This window comes from Convolutriloba macropyga, chromosome 8, assembly GCF_964194025.1.
Source record: "Convolutriloba macropyga chromosome 8, txConMacr16.3, whole genome shotgun sequence".
Lineage (NCBI taxonomy): Eukaryota > Metazoa > Xenacoelomorpha > Acoela > Convolutidae > Convolutriloba > Convolutriloba macropyga.
The window spans coordinates 37522251-37549268 of NC_134475.1; the positions used below are offsets into that span (position 1 = coordinate 37522251).

A 27018-nucleotide genomic window follows, 5' to 3' on the forward strand; every position below is an offset into this window, starting at 1 on the left:
TTAGAGTTCTACTATTCTCACTAAGTCTCAATTTCACGAAACTGCTGAGAATGATTTCGATGGTGTAAAGAACTATTTTGGTTTGTTTTGGATCAATCTCTTACTTTTGCTGTCAACCCTAAAGAAAATGAAGATACAAAAGTTACATGGATGTAAAAAGAAAAATTGGACCGCTTTGTATGACTGGCTCAGCGCAAGGAGTGAGCATCGTTATTGTTTTGCTATTTTTTGAATTGCATTTCAGATTGTTTTGATTTGCGTTTAAATAAACATGGCGACAACGAAGGAGGCAATTTGCATTTGTATGGACGTAGGCGTGTCAATGAAATCGCAAATAGTGGAAAGAAGCGAAAGCGACGGAGTTGAGAGTGAGACTACGTATTTCAAGAGAGCAATTGCGCTGTTCACCAAATTGATTGAGAGGAAAGTGTTTAGTGAGAGTAAGGATGAAGTGTGCATTGTGTTGTTTGGAACAGATGAAACTCAGAACAATTTGGCCGATGAAATGGAGGGACAGTATACCAATGTTACCAGTAAGACTCACTAACTGTCAAATATTGGTGAACCTATGATGATCAATGACAATAGTTGAATTTCCCAGAGTCTAACGAAAGTAAATTAATGGCATTTACATATTAAAATTTGAGCACCATGGTGGACAGACAGTTAAGAGGGGTTATCTTTCGAATGTGATATCGTTTCAATAAAATAATTATCATTTAGCATTTATCCAAAATTGTACACAAATCTCGATCACAGGTCTTCAATGCTGTCTAGTTGTAATCGGAATTTTTCATCAATTACTCATTTAGCTGGTCCATTATTTGTTTTAAAGTGAATTCAAGTAGCTCTTCAATAATAGAAATTCGATCTTCTCTGTAGTAGACACTCAAAAAAGGCCTCACCCGGTGAAAAACATGCAATTATTTATTCTGAAGACGACTGTCTTTTTGCAATTACTGGAAGCAATTATTTAACTTAGTATTAATGACAACGCTGTTTCAGCTATGTGTAGGCTGAGGACTCCAACATTTGAACTGATTGAGATGATGCACGAGGTGTCTCCCTCAGAACAATCGGAAGGAGACTTTCTGGACGCTGTAGTCGTTGGACTGGACTTGCTCCACAAATGCACCCAAGTTAGCACATATTTAATTTTGTTTTATTTTCAGATCTCGTTGTTCCGAAGATGAAACCGCAAAAGCCGATAAAAACCGCTGAAATTGAATTGTTTTTTTAAATCAACAGCTGAATGAAGTCGTTATTGTTCCGATCCCACCTATGCGTTTTCATGGAAAATTTTTGCGAGTTTTTGATATTAGTTAATATTTGCTTTTTTGTATCTTCACATAGTCCCTTTAATAACAGGTCCCATTGTTGTTCAAATGAGGCCCAAGTGAACGTATGTAATATTATCAGTTAATGGCTTGTGGTTTTAATGGTAATTTGACAGAACCCGTTGACTTCTTAAGGAGTTGTATGTGAACCTATTTAATATTTTTGTTAAAAGCTAATTGATGATGACTTTAGAATGCATTTGGTTTCAAAAAATTTAGTGGACTTTTGAACAGATGCTTTTTTAAACGTAATTTATGTTTTGTTTAATGGCCGCCATCAACCTCTCAAAGGCTATCATTTAGGTGCCTCCTTTTTTGCAATCAAAAGAGTTTTGATTGTATTAGTGGCCTGTCTTTTTAAAAGATGTATTGTCATATTTTTTCCATGACTTAGTGATCTTAAAATGCGATAAACAAGGTTAAAATCCTGTGGTCATTAACTTTCATTGGAGGCACTACGTTGGCTTTAAAATTCTAAAAAAGCATAGTGTGCTAAAATTGCGGGCACTAAATTGAAGTTGAAAAGGTCTTTCTCGATTTTTTGAACTCAAAGTTGTGCAGTTCTTCACGATTTTTTGAGTTTTGTTAAATGGGTCTTAAATCAACCAATGCAGTCCAAATTCTGTCGATTTCAAAAATCCTTGTCATGCGATGTTGTTAATTTGGTTATAATTGCTCGAACGGACTTTGACGCAACTGTTGTAAACGTGTGCGTCTTTTTTTAATGCCAAGTTTTTGCTTGACTTGTTTCCTAGATTATTGTTTTGATTTCACTTCTGGAGTGTCTTTTTCACGTTTTATATTTTTATTTGAGTGATTTGAATTGCGTGTATTCATGAATTAAGTCTCTTGCTAAAACCGATTGTGAGAATGCATTAAGTTATCAAAGTGCCTTAAAGAATACTGCTAACTGGTAATAGTTTTAAGCTTTTTTCCTGAGTGAAAATTCATGCAAAAATTACAAAATATAGTTAATGCTGTCAAATGCAAAATCAAAAGAAACATTGGACTGACCTTAAGTCCGGTCCTTAAGTAATAGTGTTTTAGGTTATCAGAGTTCATTGGAGCATTTCTTGGCTGGCATTGGTATTAAGCTAAATTGCCCTCAGTTGAGAACCCGATCTAAGGTATAGTTCTTATTTAAACTGCTCATTAAACTAGAACACTTTTTCAGGCTGTCAATTTGCATCTTTTTCTGTTTCAATCTCGATAGTCCAGAGCAAGGTGGTCAACGGATGCTGGTTTTTTAGATTTAATTCAATTATATTCATTTTTTTGTGTTTTTTTTTCAAATTTGAAGGCTATATTAGTTTTCTCTCATTTTATGAAACTAATTTTCATCTTTGGCTCGTGTTGTTCAATAGGCTTGCTGGTCCGATAAAAGATTTTACAGTTTTTCTTCTATATATTTGCATTTTGTTCAGGATTGGTCCTGCTATTTTGACTTTTCTAGGCTAGTCTAATTCTTCCCTCCTTCTGATCAATATGCTTTAATAAAGCAGTTGCTTAGTAAGGCCTTCTATATCGAGCAGATTCAATATGGAAAGACTCAATCAAAATAAACGTGAGAAACCCATAAAACCCAGATTTAGATTCCCACTGCTTGAATTTTGTTCAAGTCTTAGTTACAATCTAATGCCTGTTAATTTTGATGCTGATCCCTCTATCTTCTCATCAAGAAACAGGGTTGTGTCTGACTACGAAATTCAATCAAAATAGCATGCACGTAAAAATATTTGTAATATAATCATTTTTTTTATCTCATTTCCAACGGTTATGGGAATCCACTCTGTCATGTATGTTTGAAAGATTTCGCTGGAAAATTATGGAGACCAGATACAACAGTAATGTAAGTAATGCCATCACTAATTATCAGCGAGCTTCATATTGAGAAAAATGAAGTATACTCTGAAATTTGGATTTTCTCCGAGATTCTAAAAAGGAAGGTAATATGTTAATGCAAAAACTAGCATCCCATGCATTTAATTAATTAATTAATTAATTGAACGCGATTGAGTTTCGTGTCATGAACGCGATTTTGTTATATGATCGAAAGGAAAAACCAATTGGCCTATATCTGTAATACTTCCCCGACTCTAAAAATGACTTTTCCTTAATTAAATTTGAGGTGTTTTGGTTAAATAAAGATATTTCTCTCTTAAATAAAGTTATTTCAGTGCGGTTTTGGGAACAATATGGTTGACAATTTCATTTCAATTAAGTTAGAGGCATCACAGTACTTAATTAAAAACCGATTTTTTTAATGCTGGTGGGAATAGTTGTAATTTTCCATCTTCAATGTTGCGACTCCAGTATTGAGTCTAGAAATGTGTATTAATAAGTTTTTCAGGTGTTTGATTTTTTGGAATTGGCGTGAGAGAAGTTTTCGCAACTGATTTCGATTTTTTCAGGCAAACGTATTATCTCAGTAACTTGTAAGAATTTCTGTTTCCATGATATAAGAGCGAACTGTGTTCTGTTGTTACTCATGCCTGGAGTTTTTTTATAAACTTTTATTAGATTTTAAATCCGAACTGGAAATTAAAGTTCAACTGTGATCAAATTTTGCCTCTGAAAGGGTACCTTATTTTTTAGGGCAAAAAGTTTGCACGTCAACGAATCTTTCTGTTCTCCGCATTTCTGGCAGAGTTTGATGACGACGCGGATGGACTCGCGGATATTAAACAGACTCTGGTGAATGTAAATGCGGAGTTGTCTGTGATTGGGCTTGACTCCATGGGTGGTGATGGTGGTGGAAATGATGAACAGAATGGTCACACTAATGAGTAAGTGGCTGTTATTTGGTACATAATATGGACAGAATTGACGTGTATAACCATCATTGAGTTGTACACATTATATATAAAAAATTGTTAAAAATTTTAAATTGTGCTTGATTTAGTCTTGCGGTTTCCTTAAAAGGAAATAGTTATGCTTAAGAGGAGATCTCTCAAAAGGAAACAATTATCTCGAGTTTGTCCAATGTGCACTTTGTTGCCGTGAAATCCTATACATGGTAAATTTTTATACAGGCATCTTTCAAGCTCATATCGATTACTAAAACTCTGCCTGTTAGGTTTACAAAAGGGAACTTTTCTATTCCGTTTTTGTTTGTAGAAGGAGGAGGTTTATGATCAGCTGGCTTTTCTTTTTAACCAACAGCAAACCATTCATATATTTCGCGTTACAAATCGAGTGGTATCATCAGAAGCACGTGGAAGCTTCTAATATCACGAGTCTCTTTGGCCAGCATTTTTTGAGAAGTTCTTGTCTTAAAATTGAGGACAATTTTCACAATCATCTGCCTAATTCGCTCCGATTTCACGTTTCAACTATTAATTCCATTTATTTGACGTATATTATAATGGAGAACAGCACATCTTTTTGCCGATGACAGATAAAATTATTGGAAGTCAAATTAATTTATTTTTGCTACAAAATGATGTAAAGAAAGCTATCAAATGGTCAAAAGAAAACAGGTTGGAATTCAACATGGTAAAGTTTGAAGCTATATGTTTTGATGTGAAAAAGTGATCAGTGTAGTGTCCACTTGTATGCAGATGATACAGAAATTACATGCAAATCTTCAGTGAATGATCTTGGTATAATAATTATTAATAAGTTGAAATGGGACAGTCTAATCAATCAGCGTTTATCGAAGGCACAAAAGAGAAACGTTCCTTTTTTTAATAGCCGCCCTCATCTTTTCAGCCGGCTATTATTGCGGACGTATTTTTTTTTTTTACTTCGTCAAACTTTTTTTCGCTTTACCATTTTGCCGCTTTTTCGACATTTTGCGTGAAATCTTTTTGACTTCTCTAGGCTAGTTTCTCTCTTCTCTCATTCTGCTAAAAGTGAATTTGAACATCACTTGCTAAGCAAAGCAATTCAAAATGAACAGAGTCGGTATAAAAAATTGAAGTCAGAAATAGAAACGGGATAAACCCATAAAGCCCAATTTTAGATGCCCGCTATTTGAACGTCGTTCCTATAAGTCTTAGTTACCACCTCTAATGCTTATTGGTGTTGATAGTAGCCCCTGTAGCCTCTCTCTAAGAAACAGAAGTATGTTGAACTACGAAATGCCATCAAAATAAATCGGACTTAAAAAATGTTTTTGTACAAAAATCTTTTTTTTTTCAATATATTCTATTCGTTCAATCCCAATCATGCTTATTGGAATCAACGGCGGCTATTTTCCGGCAATCTGCCGGGTATGTTTACAGATACGAGAGTAAAAGTAAGTTTATACAAAAGTTACATTTTATCAATTCTCCTGTACGCGTCAAATGTATGGTTCTCGAATTAGCCAAATTGCAGAAAACTAGAAAAGATGCAAAGACGAGCGCTCAAGTGGGCTTTGAATAAGAAATTTTTCACCGATAGTGACTACAATCAGAGCCTGATTCACCATAATTTGTTGCCAATCAGTTTTCTTTTGGTTCGAAAGGATCTTCTTATGCTGAACAAAATTTACAACTGTGATACTGCCCTTAATTTCAATGATTATTGGAAAATTTTCAAGGGACCACGCAGTAACCGTTCTTCAGCAAAACAATTTTTGAGGACAAACTTTAATTGGACAAAATCAGTCAAATTGGAAGAGTATTTTGTTTTGAGAGATGTGAAATATGAAAATATTCGCACTCAGCGAAATGACATCTCAACTTTTGACTGTACATGTCCGACAGTGTTATTTCGGAAACCACTGAACGCTCTTTTGAAATTAAAGGCTCTGAACTTTAAATACTACCAGTATCCTGTAAATTGGTCCTGTTTTTGTAATTAATTAACAAAGTGACTCACGTATTGCGGGTACCAAGTCAATTCAATAATAATAATAATTAGTACACGTAGTAGTAATTAAAGATTCTGGGCATCACTCCTACCAACGGGTGGTCTGCACCCTAGTTTGTTAGTCCGCGCAAGTCACACATCTTTTTCCAAGGGTGCAATTTCGACATCTACTTTTAATAAGCCACGTGAATTTGTCATTGATATTGTTGAAGGAGGATACAAATTAGTACCAGTAAAGTACAAATTAGTACCAATAGTCCAATAAAAGCAGAAAAAATGGTCCCAGAGAAGCAGACAAGATAGTCCCGAATAAATATCGAAAAAATTGTATAATCTACAAACAATTAAAAAACATATATGAGTTAAGCTTATGAATACATTGTTATTATTTGATATGAATTAGGATTAAACCAAAAATTTCTTTCAAAATACATTATTTGGCAAAAACTCTGTTGTAATCAGCTCAATTTTTGTTCAGTGACATTTAATCATATTAATTGCTTAAGGCTTTCTTTGTTAATTTGTGTGCACGTTATTGGTGTGCATATTATTAACTCTATATTTAGTTCGCACTATTTGGTGTGATTGTTCGTTCTACTGTCTTAGGACTATTTTCTCTGGGTTTTTTTTGTCTGGGACTATTCTGCTATTCGGGTCTTATGCGTGCGACTGTTTTGTCTGTTCACCCGCAAACTAGTCAGGTTAATAGCAATTTATCTAGACATTTCTGTTTTGTTACGTGCTTTGGAGGTTATTAGGCTAGAACATTTTTTCTCGACCTCGACTTTTGCCTTTCGAATTTTGACTTCTTCGACTTCCCTGTTCTCGACCATTAAATATATAAATTTAAAGGAAACGCGCGGCATCGAATGTGAAAAGGTATTATATATCTAATCCAGTATTGATCTAAAAATTTTTTAGTTGCTCTCTAAGAGGAAATTCGTAGCAATTATATTAGTCCTGCTGGTTTTGTATGCAATTTTTTCTTCTACCTAGCTTTTCATCTTCGTTTTTCCGTCTGACGCTTCTAACTTTTTTCCTCAAAAACTGTATAAAAGGTAAGGCCAGTATGATATTAAGTCGCGGAGTAGCTTTCTTTCACCCTGACAGGTCTCTCTTAATTTGCATGTTCCCTCTAAAACCATTATCCAAATGTATTTTACCTCCGATTTCCAAATTTTTAAAGATTATTTTATCTATTATGCTTTTGGTTTGCGATTTTAATCACTTAAATTTTGCTTTTGGTTTGCGATTTTAATCACTTAAATTTTTCTTTAAAAGCAGTTCTGTACTTGTATGACTGGGTTCAACAGTCAGTTTTGAATGGCGGCGAAGCAATATTAGTGCTTCAAAACTTTAAAAAATATTAGTTTTTTAAATTTTATTTGCCATTAGCATTCTTTTGTAGATACGTTCTTATTTGTGTGCGTGATTTTCTGTCTTTTATAGGCCTCAGTTTTAGTTTTTTCATTGAAATGTAAAATTTGCTTTGAATGTGGTCTCTTGTAAATGGTCTCGGTTTTTTTCGCGACTATTGTCCGAAGGTCTTTTGATTGCGCTCCTCAAGTTGAATTTGCTGTCTTGTTCTCGATTTTTGCGTGACCATTTGTTGCTCTAAATCTGGCGTGAGCAAAATTGCTCTGTTAAAATCAATTGTTAGTGCGTAAAGTAGCTCACTTAAGATAGTTCTTTGATGAGTTGTGGACTTCAATCTGTTCTGAACCTCTATTGACTGAACTAGTGTTTGTAGTATATAAAATACCAACGAGGCTTGCGCTTCTGTACTTTCACACAGCGAGTTCCTGTCTTCCACCATTAATGAAAACATAACACTTTTCGTTATTTGCGACAAATGATAAAGCAAAAATGCAAGTAGAGGGTTCAGATCTAAAAAAAAATATTTTGGAAATTGGTATCCGAGATAACGAAATAAATAATTCACTTCTGATCTGCCAAGCTATTGAAACTGTACACCTTAGAAAACATGTAACAATTTTTGTTTAATGATAAAGTAAACAAGGCGGCTCGTTAATGTGCGTTCGCACATGATGTTCCGACCCGAGCTCATCTACATTTTTGACTTAATTGTCAACCAAATGAAGAAATAACAAAAATGGATGCTTGAGTTTAAAACAATCGTTACATAACCTATCTACTAATTGAATTACATAATGCCATGCCTTATTACAGCGCCAATGAGATCTGAACTTAAGGAGACTACGAGACAAAAAGACAACAAAAAATAGCAAAAACAAATTTCACGGCAAAAACTGAATATCTAAATTTAAAAGCACATAGTAACAACTTTAAAATGCAAAATGCTGTCAGATAAAACCTTAACTTCAAATTTAGTTTGTCCTAACTATACAGCGGACGGAAAAATTTCTTAATCAGACTATGTTACAATTAATGAGGCGAAATTCAGAAATTAGCATCATTTTTTAAACCAAGAAATTTCAAAAGTCTTAATCTTTAGCTTTTAACTAAATAATCCATGATGAATTACTGAAAAGTTACTACAAAACACAAAGGCCTTGTCTTTGGGTAGTTTAAGCCTTAGAAACGAACTAAAGAAAAACCTAAAAAATTAGAAACGATTTGTGAAAACACAAACTATTGCTACCATTAAGATCATTAGCTATTATCTGAATTTTATGTATTTTTAATTCAATTCTTATTTTGTACTGATTCAGCTGCAGGAAACATACTGAGAGGTTGAATAAGTTTATTTGGGCCACATTTGTAAACCATTGGGATCTGTTACTACGTGATTGTTCTGAAAGAAGAGAAAAAGAAGCGCAAAAATGACCACTCAAAAAACGTTTAAAAAAACACATTTTGTCCAACAAACAAAGCATGGGTGACAAATATTATCAGTAGATATTTTATTTTTTTGAATACAGGAAATTGGATGTGACTTCTCATTGATGAAAATAAGTTACAATTTGACGAAAAGAACAACAAAAACTGAAAAGTTTGAAAAATGTTTGAAAATGTATATCATTAACTTTAAGACCAAAGGCTACAAACTGACTGACTAACTGGTTCGGCTAATATCATTAATTCAATCCTCAATTACAAGCCTAAGAGGCTTGTCAGCAATTTACGGCTACCTAAAGAACAAAAACAGGCAAAAACAGCAATTTCAAGAAAAAAATTGAGCGAGAAAAGTGTCGAAGGCAAAAAATGAACTTTTCACTAAAAAATTTTATGTTCAATTAATTTTTTAACAGCAATGGAATTGTTCTTTGTTATAGTTTCAATATAGTTTCAAAAAGTCAAATATGAACAAATACATTAGTACCACGAAACTTTTGAGAAAACATCAGTTTCATTAGCTTTCAACGGAATCCACTTAATACGCTAAATTATGCCTCCATGGACAACAAATTTATTGACCATTCTTATTTGGCCCATAAGAGCTTACAACATTTTATTGAAGATGAAAACAACAACAAAGACAGGCAACAACCAAAAGTTGATTAGAAAAGTGCCAGAAGAAAGTGTCGAAGCAATTTAAATCATTTATACATGATCCGTTGAACCTCTTCCCTAATCCAATGGATACTATCAGTATTAGGATAAAGTGATAAGATTTCAATAGGATCCAAAAATAAAAAAAAATGCCCGAATATTAAAAAAAGAAATTTGAAAACTAGTGGCATTGAAGTTTTAAAACTAATAGGTAGAAGATAAAACCACTAACCAGAGTATTTTTGGTTGCATTAGAAATAAAAAGGGATCTTGTAAAGACTAAGACTGGCTAACAGTCCACGAAAAAAGTTTAGAATCGTTTAATGTTCAAAAAATTTTCGAAAATATTTTTTTAAAGTCTTAACAGCCATTAACTCAAAAGCTTTTAACGGAGGTCAATAACTACGCTCAGAAATAACACCATGGCGGAAAAATATGTTTGTCTTGCATATATAATCAATAAGTGATCACAATAAGTCTTAAGACTATGAAAACAACAACAAAAAGATGTGAAAACCAAAATTCAGAAAATTGCAAGAAAATTTCGAAGCCATTTAAACCATTAGCTTTTCTTGAAATTTTTATCTGTGATCCACTGAATGTATTTTCCAAGCCAATGGGATTAAAATAATATCTGGATAGTGTGTATAAAATTTGGATAATGTTATAAGAGTTCAAAAGTAACCAATAATACGAAAATATCCAATTTTTTTTTTTTTAATTTTGAATTCTTGTGTTATTGAGTCATATAATCAATAGTTAGATAAAAACGCCAACGAAATTTATTTTGGTTTGTGTAGAAAGGAAGTGGGTTCTGTTAATATTGAGAGTGACCAAGAGTTAACGAAAATTTTAAGATTGGTTAATGTTCAAAAAAAAATTTCGGAAAATTATTTTTTAAATTCTTAACATCCATTAAATTCGATAAATTTCAACGGAAGTCAAAAAATACGCTCAAATATGCTTCAAAAGGAGTAAGAGGATTTTTGTCATGCATAGGTGATCAATAAGAAATCTTAACAAGTCTTATAGTTCTTATGACTATGAAAACAACAACAAAATCAAGCAAAAACCAAAAATTCGGTAGAGAATTGCGAGAAGAAAAGGTCGAAGCCATTTGAAACCATAAGCTTTTCTCCGAAAATTTTATCTGTGACCCACTGAACGTCTTCTTGAAGCCAATAGGAGCTGTCAATGGGATATTGTGATAAGATTTCAAGTTAACCAATAATACGGAAATATCCAAAAAAAATTTTTAAAACTTTTTGAAATCTTGTGTCATTGAAGTCATATTACTAAAAGCTAGAAGATAAAAGCGCCAGCTAGACCACATTTGGTTAAAGTAGTAGGGAAGAGGGTGCTGTAATCACAGAGACTGACTTACAGTTAACGATAATAAGTTTATGATTGGTTAATGTTCCAAAAAATTTCCGTAAAGTTATTTTTAAAGTCTTAACAGCCATTAGCTGTCCACTCAAAGCACTAGATATGTTCACTTAAATCTCATTACGGAACATACTGCACTGTTAGTCAAGGAGTCCATGCTATAAGATTGCAAAAAATTAGTAAAACCTGAAAAGGAAATTCAAAATTTTAATTAAAATTACGAAAACTCAGAGTCGAATTTCAAAAAAACAGTAATTCCTTGAAAACGATTTTTTTTGTTCATTGGGCTTCATTTGACTGCAAAGGAGGTTTTTAATTAATGGAACCTCGATATGAAAAGTGACTTGTCTCTAGGTGACTTAAAAAAGCAAGAAAAGTAGAAAAGTTTTATAAAAAAAAACAGCTCTCAAAAAATTTCGATTTTTTTTGATATTGAAGCTCCATATAAGACGAGAACTAGTCTTTTTATCGCCTTTAGTCTCTTAGGAACACGAAATTGGCTCCTTTTTGGCAAGAAATTTAAGTTTGTAATACCATTTTTATAGAAAATATCTGAATTTGAAGAAAAATCACACTAAAAGTGAACAAATATCCCGTTGTTCAGACAAAACTTCAATCCTCGATAACTCCTCGGAAAATACGAAAATAAAAAAAGTCTTTTTAATTTTGAATTCTGCGCTGGACCAGCTTTCTAATGATACTACTCATATTTCTCTTCGATGAATATATCGATCGGCCAAAATTGACTGAACAAAAAAAAGCCCATTTGAGTATAAAAATAATTTAGTTCTAACTCACTGCCGCTTACTTAATAACATTAATTGACTTCATAAAACAACGCTAAAGAAATCGGGTTAAACTCTTAAGTTTTCCAAAAACAATTTTGAAAAAAGTCGTTGTCAAAGTCAGAAAAACGAAAAGATGCTTTCAGTTACCTTCAAGCAATGTAAAGTATGCATCTTCGAATAACGCAAAACTACATTTTAAAAGAGACTTAAAAATTGCGTGACAAATAAATAGAATGAACGCGTGCAAAATTCAGAAACTGACTAGTTTTTCTAAAATATTAGGGGAAAAGTGGTCACGTTCAATAGCTTTCAACTTAGAAATATCAATTATTTCAAGTGGTCACATTCAATAGCTTTTAACTTAGAAATATCAATTATTTCAATTAATCAAGTGTTATAAAAGGTACAAGTCGTCTACTGTCCGTTAGATTAACCATTTAAAAGAAAAATTAGGAATTAGCAGAAAAATGGTACCATAGGCAATGAAAATGCTCTATGACTCGAAGCCTGCCTGGAACACTTGGTGCGGTGGTTATTTCTTAATCTAGTTAAACTCATATTTCTTCGCTTCATCAATTTGTTGTCAGAAATTGACAATCGATTTCCATTAACTCTTCCTTTATGTCTTTTCGAAAATGAAATTCGAAAAACCCTTTTGTATAAATATTCTTCTCTGTAAGCTCTTCCAAAATATTTAGGGGATCGAAAAAGGAGAATAAAAATGACAGGCTAGCAAATAGTTCCTTCTCTCATTACATGAGGTTGTAACAATTTTCATTTATCTGTAAAAACTAATGGACGGAAAAGTAGTGTCCTACAAGCCATCGAGCATTACTACATTCAGGTTTCATGAGGTTGCTTAAGGTAAAATTGTTCGGAAAGATACTGAAAAGAACTATTTATATGCATTAGGGGTAACTTTTTCGCTACAAGTAGCTGCCACAAAACAACACAATTTGTTGCCTTTCAGAACTAGCACGCCATCGACTTCAGCACCGAGCACTTCTAGGGTTTCACATAGACCTCCGAGCAATAGTAACAACTACAAGTTGCTCACAAACACTCAGAAGAGAGCGATCAAAGTGATGGAAAAGTTGCACGAAGGCGGAGCTGTTGAGGTTAGTAATAGATAACCATGTGCTGTTTACAATTTGTTGGCTGACTTAATTTCTTTTCTAATTTATTATGGCCCTATACAGTTACGCTAAGTTTGTGGAGTCGAATTTTAATGCAGCTAGTGTAGTGCTGCATGTGTGAATATTATTAAGACTAATATTTGGATGAGTATGATATTCAATTTTTGACACTTTTAACTGCAAATTTTGAATTTTCGTTGAGCAACGTTATGAGGGTGTGGGTATTTAGGTAAACTTCATTTTTTGACTCAATGTGCTCTGAGATATATACAAAGATTTTACTGTTGAAAAGAAATTGAAGGATGGCGAGAAATATTTTTTGGCAGCATTTAATATACGAAATATATTAAAAGTTACCCAATTCGTATTTTATATGTAGCCCTTTACTCCCTCACCCTCATTCCACTTTTTTTTTATTGTCACCCCCTCTGCCACTGAGGCTAGCCTCGCTAAGCACTAGCTATCTGCCACCAAAGTCAACTCCTATTTAGTCGATTGAAAGCAATTCGCCCGACGTTTGTATGTTATTTTCATTTACTTTTGCATGTATTTTAGGGTGCGTTCTACTCGTATGCTGACGTCACACAAGTATTGCAGTTCTTCCTAAGCAAGGAGAGCAAAGTGACAGGGTGGAATGTGAATCTCGAGTTGGGATCAACTCAGATACCGGTTACTAGGTAACAATACCATTAATCCAAGACTTAAATTCTGCCCTGATTCTAACGTTTGATTGAGCTTGCACCTTCTGATTGAGTGCAAATAAGTATAGAAAGAAGGAACATTATTGTTTCAACTTTTTTTTAAAAAAGGAGGAACATATATGCGAGGCTGGCTTTTTTTTCAGTCAAATTTTCAATTTTTGTTTACGCATCGTAGAGAAAAAAGATGGGATCTAGTTTTGATCCCTAGTTTTTAATAGCCGCACAGCGATAGCTGAGGCTATTATTGGCCTTCTCTTGATTTTTTACAATTCAAAGAATTTGAATTGTATTGGGGCGCTGTCTTTTTTTTTAAGATCTGTTCACACATTTTCATGATTTTTGAAGTCAAATTGGAGTAGTGATTTTGGTCACGCCGAAACAGGAAGTGGAGCGAAAAAGCGAATGGTTTTGCGGTGTGAAATTTTTTCGCTCCAAATTTAAAGTAGAGTGAGAAAACGATGTTTGAACAAAAATTCGCTTTCTCGCTAGTGGTTTTTTGTTCACATGCGGCAATTTCACTTTGATTTTTACTGTTTTTTCAATTTTTTAGATCGGATTTTTTTCTAAATGTCTTTTCCAATCTATTCATAGTCCGTTCTAGGTCTAGTTTTGTGTTTAGTCAATGAAAATTCTTTGAATTGTACGTCAGGACTTGTCCTGCTATGTTTTTTTTTATTTCGTCGTCATGATTTTTGTTACGACCATATGACGTCACAGTCATTTTTTGTTCATTCGTTCATGCAATTTCAATTGAATTGCATGTGTGACGTCATTTTTCGCTCTTAGTGGAGCGAGTTTTTTTGTTCATGCGCGTGATTAAATTTTTGGTCACACTTGACTTACCTCACTCTCAAAAATGACTTCCTCACTTTGAAATTGACTTTTATTTACTTTAATTCAAAGAGATAAGGTCAAATGGGTGTGTCACTCTAAATGAAGGTTATTTGACATCAGCTAATAGAGACAGCAGTAACCTATACAGATTTTTAATCAAAATATAACATATCAGCCTTCAATGAAAAAACGAATTTTTTTGGTCTGTCTTTTTACTGTTTTTTTAGACTGTCGATCTACGAATCTATTGCGGCTATTTTCTGGCAATCTGCCAGCTATGTTATTAAAATTTAACAAAAAAATTAAAATGAAGGGAAATTTTAAAGTTTTGAAGAAACACCGAAACGGAAAAAGATTGCTTGGGGGGTTGGGGGGGGGGGGGGGGGGGTTGGGGAGAGAGATCGCGTTGAAATTTAAGATAGAAACAAACGACCTTTTATGTAAATTTAGTTTTTGGTTAAAGGGAGTTTTGATTGTCACGAGTAATTCTTTACAGTTTCAAGCCTAAAAATTAACGATTTTAAAAATCAACTGTTAAATTTTAAAACTAAAAGCAGAAAAATGTATTCTTTTGTAAATTCTGGAGTGGTTTTTGCAATTCTTCTTATCTCATCGGAACTAGCAATTGCATTATTTACAAAACCACGAAGACGTAAAAAAGCGGTTTCATGGAATGAACATCAAATCAGTTAAGTTTACTATTGAAAAGTAAAGATGGAAATCTTTTCTTATCTTTTTGTATTCCCTATCTTGTCGTTTGATCTAACCTCCTCTAGTATAATGCAATACAGAGGAATGCGATAGTTAGACAGTTTATCGATCGCCGGGTTGAAAAACATTGCAATTGTTCATATATTTTTTGAAAATTAGAAAATTATTTTACACTTCTATTTTGAAATTGGCGTTCGAATTGATATTTTCCAGATCCGAAGAGTGGAAAGGCCGGGACATAAAATTTGGTGATAACCAATTTACTACAAAACTATTATGAACCTGTAGGGACAACATTTAACGTTCTTTTACAAGTTAGACACAAGTAGAGGCAGAGCTCAAAAACAGTCAGAAATCTTAAGAAATACTTCACATTTGCTACAAATTGGGGGTTTTTAAAACGTTCAAAAACAAAATCTTGGGTATCAAATCTAACTTAGGTAGCACATCTGCGAGATCTTAAAAAATAGAGAAAAGTTACCGAATATTTGCTTTAAGTTGCGGTTTTCAATTTGTTGAATACTAAAATTGTGTTTAATAAATCTAGCTGGCATCACACCTGCGAGATGTTGAATGAAAAAGAATTGGTGCTTGATGCTCATAAAGCATCAAAATCACAAAATCTTTGGAAAAAAATTCGAACTTAATGTCAATTTTACGGTTACCGATACAATTGCCCCAAGAAATCATTACTTATTTTTCCAAAACGAGCAAAACAAGCACGACTGAAATGAACGATGCGGACCATGGGTAGAGATCAGCTGCCAAAAAGAAGATTTAAATTTCTGTATCGGGGTTCTATTTGTGTGCGTGCGCTTGTGCGAGGGTTTTTATTGGAGCGTGTGTTTGTGTTTTTTGTGTGAGAGAGGGAAAGAAAGAGTTAGTCTGAGAGAGTCAGCTGATTTAAATGTTAGACACAAATAAAGGCTGAGTTCAAAAAGTGGCAGAAATGTCAGAAACTGGCGAAAGGAAAAATTACATTTACAAATTGCGTCTTCTTATCCAAAAACAAAATTCAGTTTTTCAATTCTCGCTGGTAGCACAACAATTTTTGAAATTCAATATTTTCATTATGCTCATGAGACATCAAAAATGGCAAAATGCCAAAACTACAATTACCTATTTAATTGCCTCAACTAGTCCACACCCAGTTATTTGGAAAAAACGAAGACTTAATTGAACGTGACGAATCTTGACTAGCGATCAGTTGCCAAAAATTTCTCTAAATTTCATTTTTTGGTTTTGGGGTTTTTAGTAATTGCTCTCAAATGAAGTTTGTAGCAATTATATTAGTCATGCTTGTCTTTTTTGTGCGATTGTTTGCTTGACCTATTTTTCGTCTGACCCATGAATTTTCGTCCTTAAAAACAGGATAAACAGGTGGCTCCCAGCGGGTATAGTTTTATTAGATGACCTTAGCCGCATTTAGTGGACATTCGAGTGCTTAGTGTGGTGAAGTTACTGGGAAGGCCGTAGTTTAAAGTTAAAAAGTCTTTTAGGAGTTCTTTCAGGAGTACTTGTTATCACCATTTTAAGAGCTATAGGTTTTGGTAATCCAAGCAAAAACACGATAATTTATACTAATTTTCAAGTTTTTTAAAATTTTTGTCATTTCTTGAGTTTTTTTAGGCCGAGGTGTCAAGGAACCCTCTAGGGTTTCACTATGGGTTAGTGCATAGTTTCTAGTGTTGATGGAATGGTTATCAACTTTTTTACATCAGGATTTTTCGCATTTTTTTTTGACAAAATTTGCAATTTTCATTTTGTCATTATTCAAGTTTTTCCAGACCCAGTGGCCAGAAAACTTCCTGGAGGGTTTGATAATAAATTACTGAAACTTTTGTTAACGGACAAGGATTAATTTTCAACTTAATATCTCAAGTTTTATTAATTTTTTTTATAAATCTTGCAATTGTTTTTATTTTTGAATTTTTTTTCATTTTTTAGGTTTCTCCAGCCTCAAGAGCCAAGGAACCTCCTCTAGGATTCTCTAATAGGTTACTGCAAAGTTTGTAGGTGTAATGGAATGTTTTCCACGTTTTTAATATCACGAATTTAGGCAATTTTTTAAAAAAATATTCGCTGTTCTCATTTTTAAATTGTTTTTCATATTTTAGGTTTCTTCAGCCTCAAGAGCGGAGGAGCCTCCTCCTGGGTTTGACAATATGTTACTCAATAATTTCTAGATGTAATGGAAAGTTCTTCAAGATTTTTTAATCACGAATTTAACCAATTCTTTTTTAGCTTTTTTTTGAAAATTAATGTTTTCAATTTTTTGGAAAATTATCATGTTAGAAGTTTATGGATCTTTATGAACCATTGAAACTATTTAAGACTTGAAATATGGATACTGGATAGTCTTTCGAGACAATGGAGTGGTGCTGAAGTTGTTTATATGTCAAATTTTTGGGCAAGATTTTGTTAAAATTTGCAATTGTTTTCAAAATTTTTAAATATTTTTCTCCTTTTTTGAGTTACTGGCCAACGAAACTTTTTAAGCCTTGCAGATGGGTTACATGACAGAGCTCTAGAGACAGAAAATTGTTTTGAACATATTTTCACTGCGTAATGTGGAAACTTTTTTTTAAATTTCGCACTTTTCATTTTTTTTTTACTAATTTAATTACTAACAAGGCTAGAAAACTGGAAGTTGAAGAGTCGAATCTCCTCATGGAAAATTTTTCTAGCTCTCTCTCTCTCTGTCGGTTGGGTTTTCTGTCGTTCTCTTTCTCGTTCACGTTTTATCTCTCTCTCTCTCTCTCTCTCTCCTTAACTCTTGTTGATGCCGCACTTCAGCTGCTGTTAGGTGGCGTGGTGTCATCATCTAGTACCCTCACCTCACGCCTCTTCAATTAAGCTATAGCTAGCCTCACTAAACCGTGTTTAGCTACTGTTGAAGCCAACTGCTCGCGCGTCGTATGAGAGCAATTAGCCCGACGTTAGTCGGTTATGTTTTGTTTGTTCTTTTTGAGTGTGATGGTTGTTGGGTGTGTGTTTGTATAGTTTGTCTGTGTTCGTGTCCTTCAAATTGTTCTACACTTATCTTTCTAAAATGTGTGAAGGAGTTTTCGTTTTTGTCTGCGGAAAAAAACAATGTTTAGTTCAAACAGTACAAGTTATTTTCTCCAATTCATGTAAGTTGCTTTCGGATACTCGCAATGGTTTCTCTGGCAGAAATCAATGGTTGTGTTTCTAACCTTGAGAATTATATTGGTATATAATGTGCTACGCACAGACTTGAACGAGCCGTCTTGTTTTTTGCATGAGCTCCGTCCTCAAAGTTACACTCATGGAAAATTACTTGTAAATAATATGAGGTGAACTTATTTAAACGACGTACTGTTGCGAAACAGCTCTTTCGAAATCGAGTTGGAATAGCTGGTAGCATGATGTTATTCGATGTTTGTTTGGTGATGGAATGCGAATAAAGTTTAGCTGAAGCGAAACGTTTCATGGGAGCGTAGCTTTCAGATAATTTTAAACTTTACAATTTTTTATAGTTAATTGCTCTCAAAAAGTATGTAGCAATTATATTAGTCATTTGGACTTTTTACGACCCGAAGAGGAGTATTCGTACTCTTCAGGTTTTCGATTGCTTTGGAACCAAGTTTGAAGTTTTTTTTGTAAATGTGTTGGTCTTTTTATGGAATATTTTGCTTGACCGTTTTGACTTTTCGACTGACTTTTACGCCCTTGACTTTTTCGCTTTGTGTGATCAAAATTTCTCTCTCATTCACAAGTGGCAGCAGCTGAATTCAATTGGCGGCATTTCACTACTAAATGTCAAATGATAAGTGAGCCGCAATTAGTGTATTTTTTCCAGTTTGAATTTTAGTGTTTATGACGTCATTTGAAGCCCCCCTTAGTGAATTTAGTTACTCCGCTCAGTCTTTTGAGCTCCCACTAATTGTTCGAGAGAAATTCTTCTGAAGTTATCGGGTTATGTTTTTAATTATATATTCCAACATTGGACTTTAACATTAGCTTAGTTTCTAATGTAAGTAATAAGAAACTGTTTTTAACATTCAAGATGAAAGGTAGTTTTGAGAAGTCTTCCTAAAACATTACATCCTCCCTATCCCAACTACAGACACTCACAACTACGAAGCCCGACGCAAACCCCCTACTTCCTAGCCCCAAATACCCTCAACTTCCTACAGCCCCCCCTGCCCCCTTCACTACACACTAAAAGTTACGTCTGCATTTTTAAAAGCACTTTCTAAGGACGATTTCTTTTGCTCCTCAAAAAGGGCATGAATAGGTAAATCTCCGAGTGCATCATGTGGCTGAGCAGCTCTCTTGGAGCGTTACGCCCTTTTAGTCTAACTAATGCGGTTAATCGAAACTGTTTTGGAAAGACATAAATTCATGTTGAATGCAGTTTTTAATCGTTTGACCCCCCCCCCCCCACTACCCTGATCCACTCCTCCACCTGGCGATTTTGACGTCCAGCCTTCCCATCCCAACCACCCATTGCTTTAAACACCCCCCCCCCCACTCCTCTCATCCGCCCGCCAGCATCCCTAAGCCCCAGCTAGCTAGTACCGAAGCCAGCCGCTCACCGGACGTTTGAGAGCAATTGGCCCTAATTTAGTCCGTTGTTTTGTTATTTTTGGTTCCCATCTTCGATGAAAAGAGGTGCAATCAAATAGTGTTTTAAATGCTTTATTGAATTTGTTGCTTTAAAATCTAGTTTTGCAGAGCTTCGGGCATCTCAATTATAGTCATACTGCGTCTCTACTGCAACAGGTTCTATGAGTTACTTGACGCCAAGAAAATGACATTGACAGTGTATCTCGGATGACAGCTCTGTGGACGAAAAAATGCAGCTTGAAAAAGTTATTGAAATTGCTATTGCTTGGAGCCAGGAGACTAGGCTAAAGACCAATTTCGACACTTCAAAGACACGATAAAACTATCCTCAGGCAAATGGAAAAGCTTCAGACGAAAAATCTAAAATGGATACGTTCAAGCAGTCATTTTTGCTGATAAAGAATACAATGATTATCTTCAGTGGGTAAAATTACTCCTGATCTTATATCATATTGTCTTCATGGATCTTGGGATCTTGAGATAAAACAAAATTGTGATTGATTAACTTCCATTTTGGACAGAGCAATTTTAGGATATGAGAAATTAGACATCCCAAAACACGATCTAACGAGACTAGTTTAAAGTTCGATTTCGATAAGTTGAAAAGCGTGCGACTTTCCTGGCAAAAAATAGAACAAGCAAGATTTGATTGTTCCGACCAAAGAAACCATCTCACAGGAAAGTCATATCAAAGACGACAATAAAACTATCCTCAGGCAAATAGAAAAGCTTCGAGAAAGAGCCTAAAATGGATACGTTCAAGCAGTGCGTTTGCTGATAAAGAATACAATGATTATCTTCCATCAGTAAACTTAATCCCAATCTCATCAATTTGTATTCATGGATCTTGTGATCTTTTACAAAATTGTGATAGGTAAACTTCCACTTCGGACAGAACAAGTTTGGGATATGAGAAAATGGACATCCCAAAACTCGATCTAACGAGAAAATATTTTAATATTAAAAAATGTAATCGCCACCGTTGCCGATGTTTTTTTTTCTACAGAGTTACAAGCTACAACAATTTGATGTCACTTGCGCGTGATTTTGCCAACTATAGTCCATTTTCAAGTCCTCCCAATTTCAAAAGAGAAGTCAGAGAATATCTTTGATATAGCTAATAAGAATTTTCCCATATGTACGAATCATTCCCATATGTATGGACAGTGTTTGAGAGAAATCAAATTCAAACCCCGTTAGGGACTTACTAAGCGTGTTCAAACCAAGTTAAGTGAAATTCATTATTATATAGCCTATACTTGAAAGTTAGCTACTTGAAATTGTTTTAGATTTATTCGAGTAAAAGAGGCAAGACTGAAAACGTGGCAAAAACTCAGCTCAGAACAGCAGGCAGGCGATGCTAATGATCCTTCAGATGACTCTTCAGCTGCTCTCAAGACCACACGCACATATTATATAATCTCGAGTGAAGCTGATGCCCCCAAAGTGAAAGATGGAGATGGTGATGCTACAAATGAAGTCATCAGAGGCGAGGAGAAAGAGGTAGATGTGGATAAGTTGGTGAAGGGGTACAGGTATGGCAGTACTTTGATCCCAGTGACAGATGCAGATGAGGAGCAGATGAAGTTGACTGATGGGGCCAAGTGTCTGAGGATAATTGGTAAGATGAATCATAATGGGAACAGTATATTAGCTCATATGCGTTTACTTCTGAGGTTGGGGGATAGAAGCATTATAAATTTAGAATTTAAGAGTTTTATAGTCTCAAACGAATTTATACGAGAGTCCGGGCGTGGTGAAAATAAAGGGAGACTGCTATGCTTCCGAGCTCAGCTGCTATGATCTGGAATGACGAGTTGTTTCAGATGCATGTTGTGCCATGCTGTGAAAGGGTTTTTTTAATCCTCGCCTTCAGAGATTAATTTTCAGATTTGAACTCAATTTCTCTGCGTGTTTCAAAATTTTTTTTGCCGATCATTCTTGTTCTTCCACAGTTCAAAGAAGCGGGGCAGTATTTTTACAAAGTCGGATTTTTATTCAGACCAACTTCAGATTCTCTGTACCGGATCCTACATTTTTATTTGCTCTAGTATTTTGAATTGTTAATAAAGATTTTAGCCTTTTTTCAATTTATCTTTTCAGTTCTCTGATAAATTTAAGTTATGCTATAGTTTGAATTGATTTTAACAACTATTTCTCCAATAAGAGATGTTTTGTTAACTTCTGTATGTGAAGCCAAAAAAAATAATTGAGCTAACTTTTTGTTTTCATTTTTCAGATGAGTTTCGAAGATTGGTATCTGCTTTGTGCTTTCCCAATGTGTCTACTGGGTCTCAGAGTTCATTGGAGAGCTCTGAATTTTAAGAGCGGCTCAGTTTTGACTATTATTAGCCAGTATTCATCCATCCTGAAATCTTTGGCTGTTCATTAATTCATCTTTACAAAGATTTTTCTAACAATAGTGTTTTTGCTGTGAAAATTATGAAATGATTTGAAGCTTTTTAGCCTTTTTATATGGTTTCTGAATTGGCCGTAATTTGTTTTGTCCTTGCTTCAACGATGTTAATGTTGAAATGTTTCTCGTTACGACAGTGGTTTGAAATTAAAGAAAAAGGGTTTAATTAAATCTGCCGAGTCAGAAATTAATTGTTTTTAGACTGAATATAATGCTTTAGGCTGCAATCTTTTTTTCGAGGAGACGCGACCCTTTCAGTCGCTTCAGGGATTCTTGTAGCTATGTTCTTTCAATTCGTATTACCTTTCGATTACTTTATTCGTATTACGTTAGTCGCTACTTTCATGTTTGACTTCTGACTTAGCTCACTCGCTGCTTCAACTGAATCGAGTTTCATCTTTCACTTTTGGAATTACAGAATGTAGCGATTACGGTCCAGGTCAATGGAGCAAAATCAAATGAAGCGGGATAAAGCCCGGCAGTAGGTTATCAAATTTCATTAGAACGATTGATAGCTGGCATTAGTATAAAGCTCAATAGGCTTCATTTTGGCCCTCAATTAGTTATTAATAGCCGCACAGCGATAGCTGGGGCTATTATTGGCCTTCTCTTGGTTTTTTTTTATTTCGTCGTCATGATTTTTGTTACGACCATATGACGTCACAGCCACTTTTTGTTCATTCGTTCATGCAATTTCAACTGAATTGCATGTGTGACGTCATTTTTCGCTCTTAGTGGAGCGAGTTTTTTTGTTCATGCGCGTGATTAAATTTTTGGTCACACTTGACTTACCTCACTCTCAAAAGTGACTTCCTCAATTTGAAATTGACTTTTATTTACTTTAATTCAAAGAGATAAGGTCAAATGGGTGTGTGTCACTCTAAATGAAGGTTATTTGAGATCAGCTAATAGAGGCAGCAATAACTTTTAATCAAAATATAACAGATCAGTCTTCAATGAAAAGACGAATTTTTTTGGTCTGTATTTTTACTGTTTTTTAGACTGCCGATCTACGAATCTATTGCGGCTATTTTCTGGCAATCTGCCAGCTATGTTAATTAATAGCCGCCCTCATCTTCTCAGCCGGCTATTATAGTGCTCCTAATTTTTTTTTTTACTTCTCTAGGCTATTTTCTCTTCTCTCATTCTGCTAAAAGTGATTTTGAACATCAGTTGCTCAGCAAAGCAATTCAAAATGAACAGACCAGCCCTCAAGTCGCTCAATCACTGAGCAAGTCTCCCGACGTTAGTCGCTTATGCTTGTAGGCTTTGCAAAACTGGAGCAGATTGCAGTGAGTGATGTTGTGGGAGATAGCAGCTGGATATTTGTCGCTCAAGAGGGCAATAGGACAGCCTCAATTGCTCTCTCTGCTCTCATCAGGAGTTGCATTGATTTGGACCGTGTTATCATTGTCCGATATGCTTATAACAAGGTTAGAGGTTGTTGTCTCTGACTTGTCCTTTACATTACCTTATGTATAGATTTGTTTATCAAAAATTACTGGGAAATAGGCCGATGATATTTTATTCGACTCATAAATTGGGCTGAATTTGAAGACCCTACTTGTGAGGGTTATAAATCAGATGGTGATTGAACATACGTTTTTTTAATAAATCATACATCTTCTGGTCACCTTACTGATAACTCTGGTTGGTACTGTGATAATCCTCTGGGTTTATTTGTGATTTAGATGAACGCTGGATTATTCTTTGAGCGAGTCTGGTTTGTGTTTCGAGTAATCACTCGCTAATTTTTCAGGCCTCCAATCCGCGTATGGTGGTTCTAATTCCGCGAGTAGACGAGACCGCTGAAATGGGTGGCGAGTATCTGGTAGGAGTTCAGCTGCCTTTTGCCGATGACCTCCGCATGTTTACACTTCCCTCTTTCGACCAGATAGCGTCTGTGGATCAGTTGAGACCGAGCAATGAACAGCAAAGTGCAATGGACCAATTAGTTTCCAGCGCCAGAGTTGGTTAGGAGTTTTTGTTGGCTCTCGAACGACGTTTAAAGGAATAAAACGATTCGTACGTGTCTTTTTATGCAAAATGTTTGCTTGACCGTTTTCTCTCAACCTTTTCGTCATCAGCTTCTTGCGTTTTGAGTCTCTCGTTCAGAATTTGAAGCAGCTGAACTCATCTGGCGGTAGTTAACTATTAAAGGTCTAAATTCGCAAAAAAACTTTTCAGGATTTTCATTGTGTGAGGGCGGTTCTTAATCTCAAATGTTTGACCCCACTCACTCCCAATACTCCCCCACGTCCACCCTCGTTAACCTGGCGATTTGGACCCCTCTCGTCCAGCCCCCTAAGCTTACTCTCTCATTACGATCTGCCCTTGTGTCTTGCGTGGATGGTCGCATAAAATACACAAGAGCGATTCTTCGGACGTTGCGACTTGTCCACGTAGATAGGTTGCTGAAAAGATATGAGTTATCGTTTATTTTTCCTCCCATTTTTTTCGTTTTTTTGTCATAGTGCTTTTAAGTTTTTTTTCTGTAGCAATTATATTAGTCGTGTGGTCTTTTCTTAAGCCTTTTTTTATCAATTCGTTTGGGCGCAATCATCCCGATGTTTGCGCACCATTTTTGTTCTTTAATGTTCTTTGCTCGCTTTGACATCTTAACTTTTCTCCAATAAATGGGATTAAGTTGGTAATGCCCGAGTACATTGAGCCTCTATATTGCTGTGTTGCCTCATGGTCTCTAAGTGTACGGTTCACTTTGGTATGTTTGGAATTTTTCTAACAACCCCCTGTGCCCCCCTGAGTTTGACCTGAGTTGAATCAAACCCAATCCTTTACCTGTCTTCCGAGAGCAATTCTTTTATTCAATAATCTTTGCTAATTGAAGTATTTCGATGGTTTGTAATAAGCTCTAGTATAATAGAAAAATCGGAAGATAAAAGATGGAAGATGTAAAATGAAATTGGAAAACTTAGTTTGTTGCAAATGACTAAATTCTAAGAACTTCTGAACGAAAGATAGATCGGATGTTTGTTTAGTGTTTAATGTGGCATTTAATGTCTAGAAGAGTAACTGATTTCCTCTGTTAAGACGCGGATGACCTGGAACACTTTGAGCTCTACCAGTCAGGAACGACTTTCAACCCCTACCTCCAACGCACATATCAGTGTCTGTCACACAAAAGACTCTACCCAGAGGAAGACCTTCCGGATGTTGACCGGGTAAATTAACTAAGTTAAGAAAAAAAAATTGAGATGGTATTATAGGATAGGGGGACAGTTCAAGGTAGAATTGGATTCGATTTTGATCGGACAGTGCGTTGGAGACAGCATTGAAAATCTTGAGTAATTCATTGAGGATACAGACAAACGTATAATGTGTCCAAGATGAGGTTGAAAGATCTAGGTCTCGAGCTTTAATTATGGTGCATCGAAATGTTAAAGAGCCGGCGCATCGGCAAACAAGGAGAAATGAGTGACAAGGCTATGAAAAATGCCCAGTTTAGATAGATTGTCAACTGTTGAGAAATTGTTTAAAGCACTAGGCCTGTATCGTTGATAGATGCCATTGTGAATCCAGATCCTGGCAGTGATCCATTAGCAAGTATTTTAGAACTTTATGAAACGACAGATGAATATATCTATGTGTTGTTTTGTTCAGGCCATCACTGCCAGTCTGCAACCACATGAGAGTATCATATTGGGCGCAGCTGCTTCCATTGACCAAATGGATTCCTTGTTCGAGACAAAAGTAGTAGAAAAAGTGAAACCATCAACTGGTCAGAACCTATTCATGGCTAAATCAGGCGATGGCACGGAGAATATAAACGCAGAAAACGAAGTTGCCAATGGAGGATCCGATACGAAGTATGCTAAGCTAGAAAATATTACTAGTCTAAACAATGTTGCGAACCAAAATGGCACTGAAACTTTGATGGCAATTTCATCAAAAACACCTAATGACGATTTCAAGAAGATACTGGATGGGAAGGAAACATCAAATGGGAAACAATCAAATGTTGATTATAGCGCCGAGTGCAAAAAATGCGAAGATAAAGCAATCGAATTTATCACTAATTCCTTCAATGATGAATTTTTCGCCAAAGCACACGAGCTGATTCTATGTTACAGAAGCGAAGCTATTAAAAGAGGCTTTGTTTCAAGTTTCAACTCGTTTCTAATTAATTTGCGAGATTTGTTGAAATCAAGACGAAAGGAGAATTTTTTGGATGTTTTGAAGGAATCTAAAACTAGTTTAATAAACGACTCTGAAAGTGATTTGTCAAATATTACAATTGCGGAAGCCTCCGCATTCAACGATGGTGACGCTTTTGACACTTCGTCTTTGCCCAGAGAGAATTCTTGTGCTGATGTAACAGATGAGAATTACGACGATGCTTCTGATTTGTTGGCCATGCTAGACTAAAATTTGAACCTGTTTGATTTTGCTCTTTTTCACTCCCTGATTAATTGTGTACAATTTTAGTGAATTAAATAATAGTATGAGCTGCATTTTGATTTTATCATTTGAGTTTTTTGGGCAGCAGTAGTTGGGTCTATTGTCCACTTGCGACACACCCACGCCTATTGCTTTTTTATAATCCCTAGTTACAAATTATCTTGTTGTATAGCACACTTCTATAAAAAAATCAAAATAGCACGTGTGCATGAGTTCGTAAAGTTAAATGCCCAGTAGGCTGGGGTGGGGATAAACAGAACGATCCCAGTATTTTTGTATTTTTTAGAAAAAATTTGTCACGACAGTTAATAAGGGTTATCTCTGAAGAATTGGAATCTTGTGTTAAGAAATAGGACCCAGTAATCAGGTAACTAGGAATTGAAGAAATTACATGGATCTGTAACACTTAGCCACCTTTTTTTTTAC

The 27018-nt window shown here is 35.1% G+C and overlaps 1 protein-coding gene across 1 annotated transcript; it reads left to right on the top strand.

Annotated features, from left to right (window-relative positions):
* The first annotated feature begins 248 nt into the window (after positions 1-248).
* Positions 249-26645, top strand: LOC142344709 (X-ray repair cross-complementing protein 5-like). Its single transcript, XM_075396582.1, has 10 exons — positions 249-533; positions 1006-1139; positions 3933-4123; positions 12753-12900; positions 13474-13595; positions 21047-21378; positions 23440-23606; positions 23933-24146; positions 25225-25355; positions 25795-26645. The coding sequence occupies exons 1-10, from the start codon at positions 272-274 to the stop codon at positions 26557-26559; spliced, it is 2466 nt and encodes an 821-aa protein (XP_075252697.1). The 5' UTR covers positions 249-271; the 3' UTR covers positions 26560-26645.
* The last annotated feature ends 373 nt before the right edge of the window (positions 26646-27018 follow it).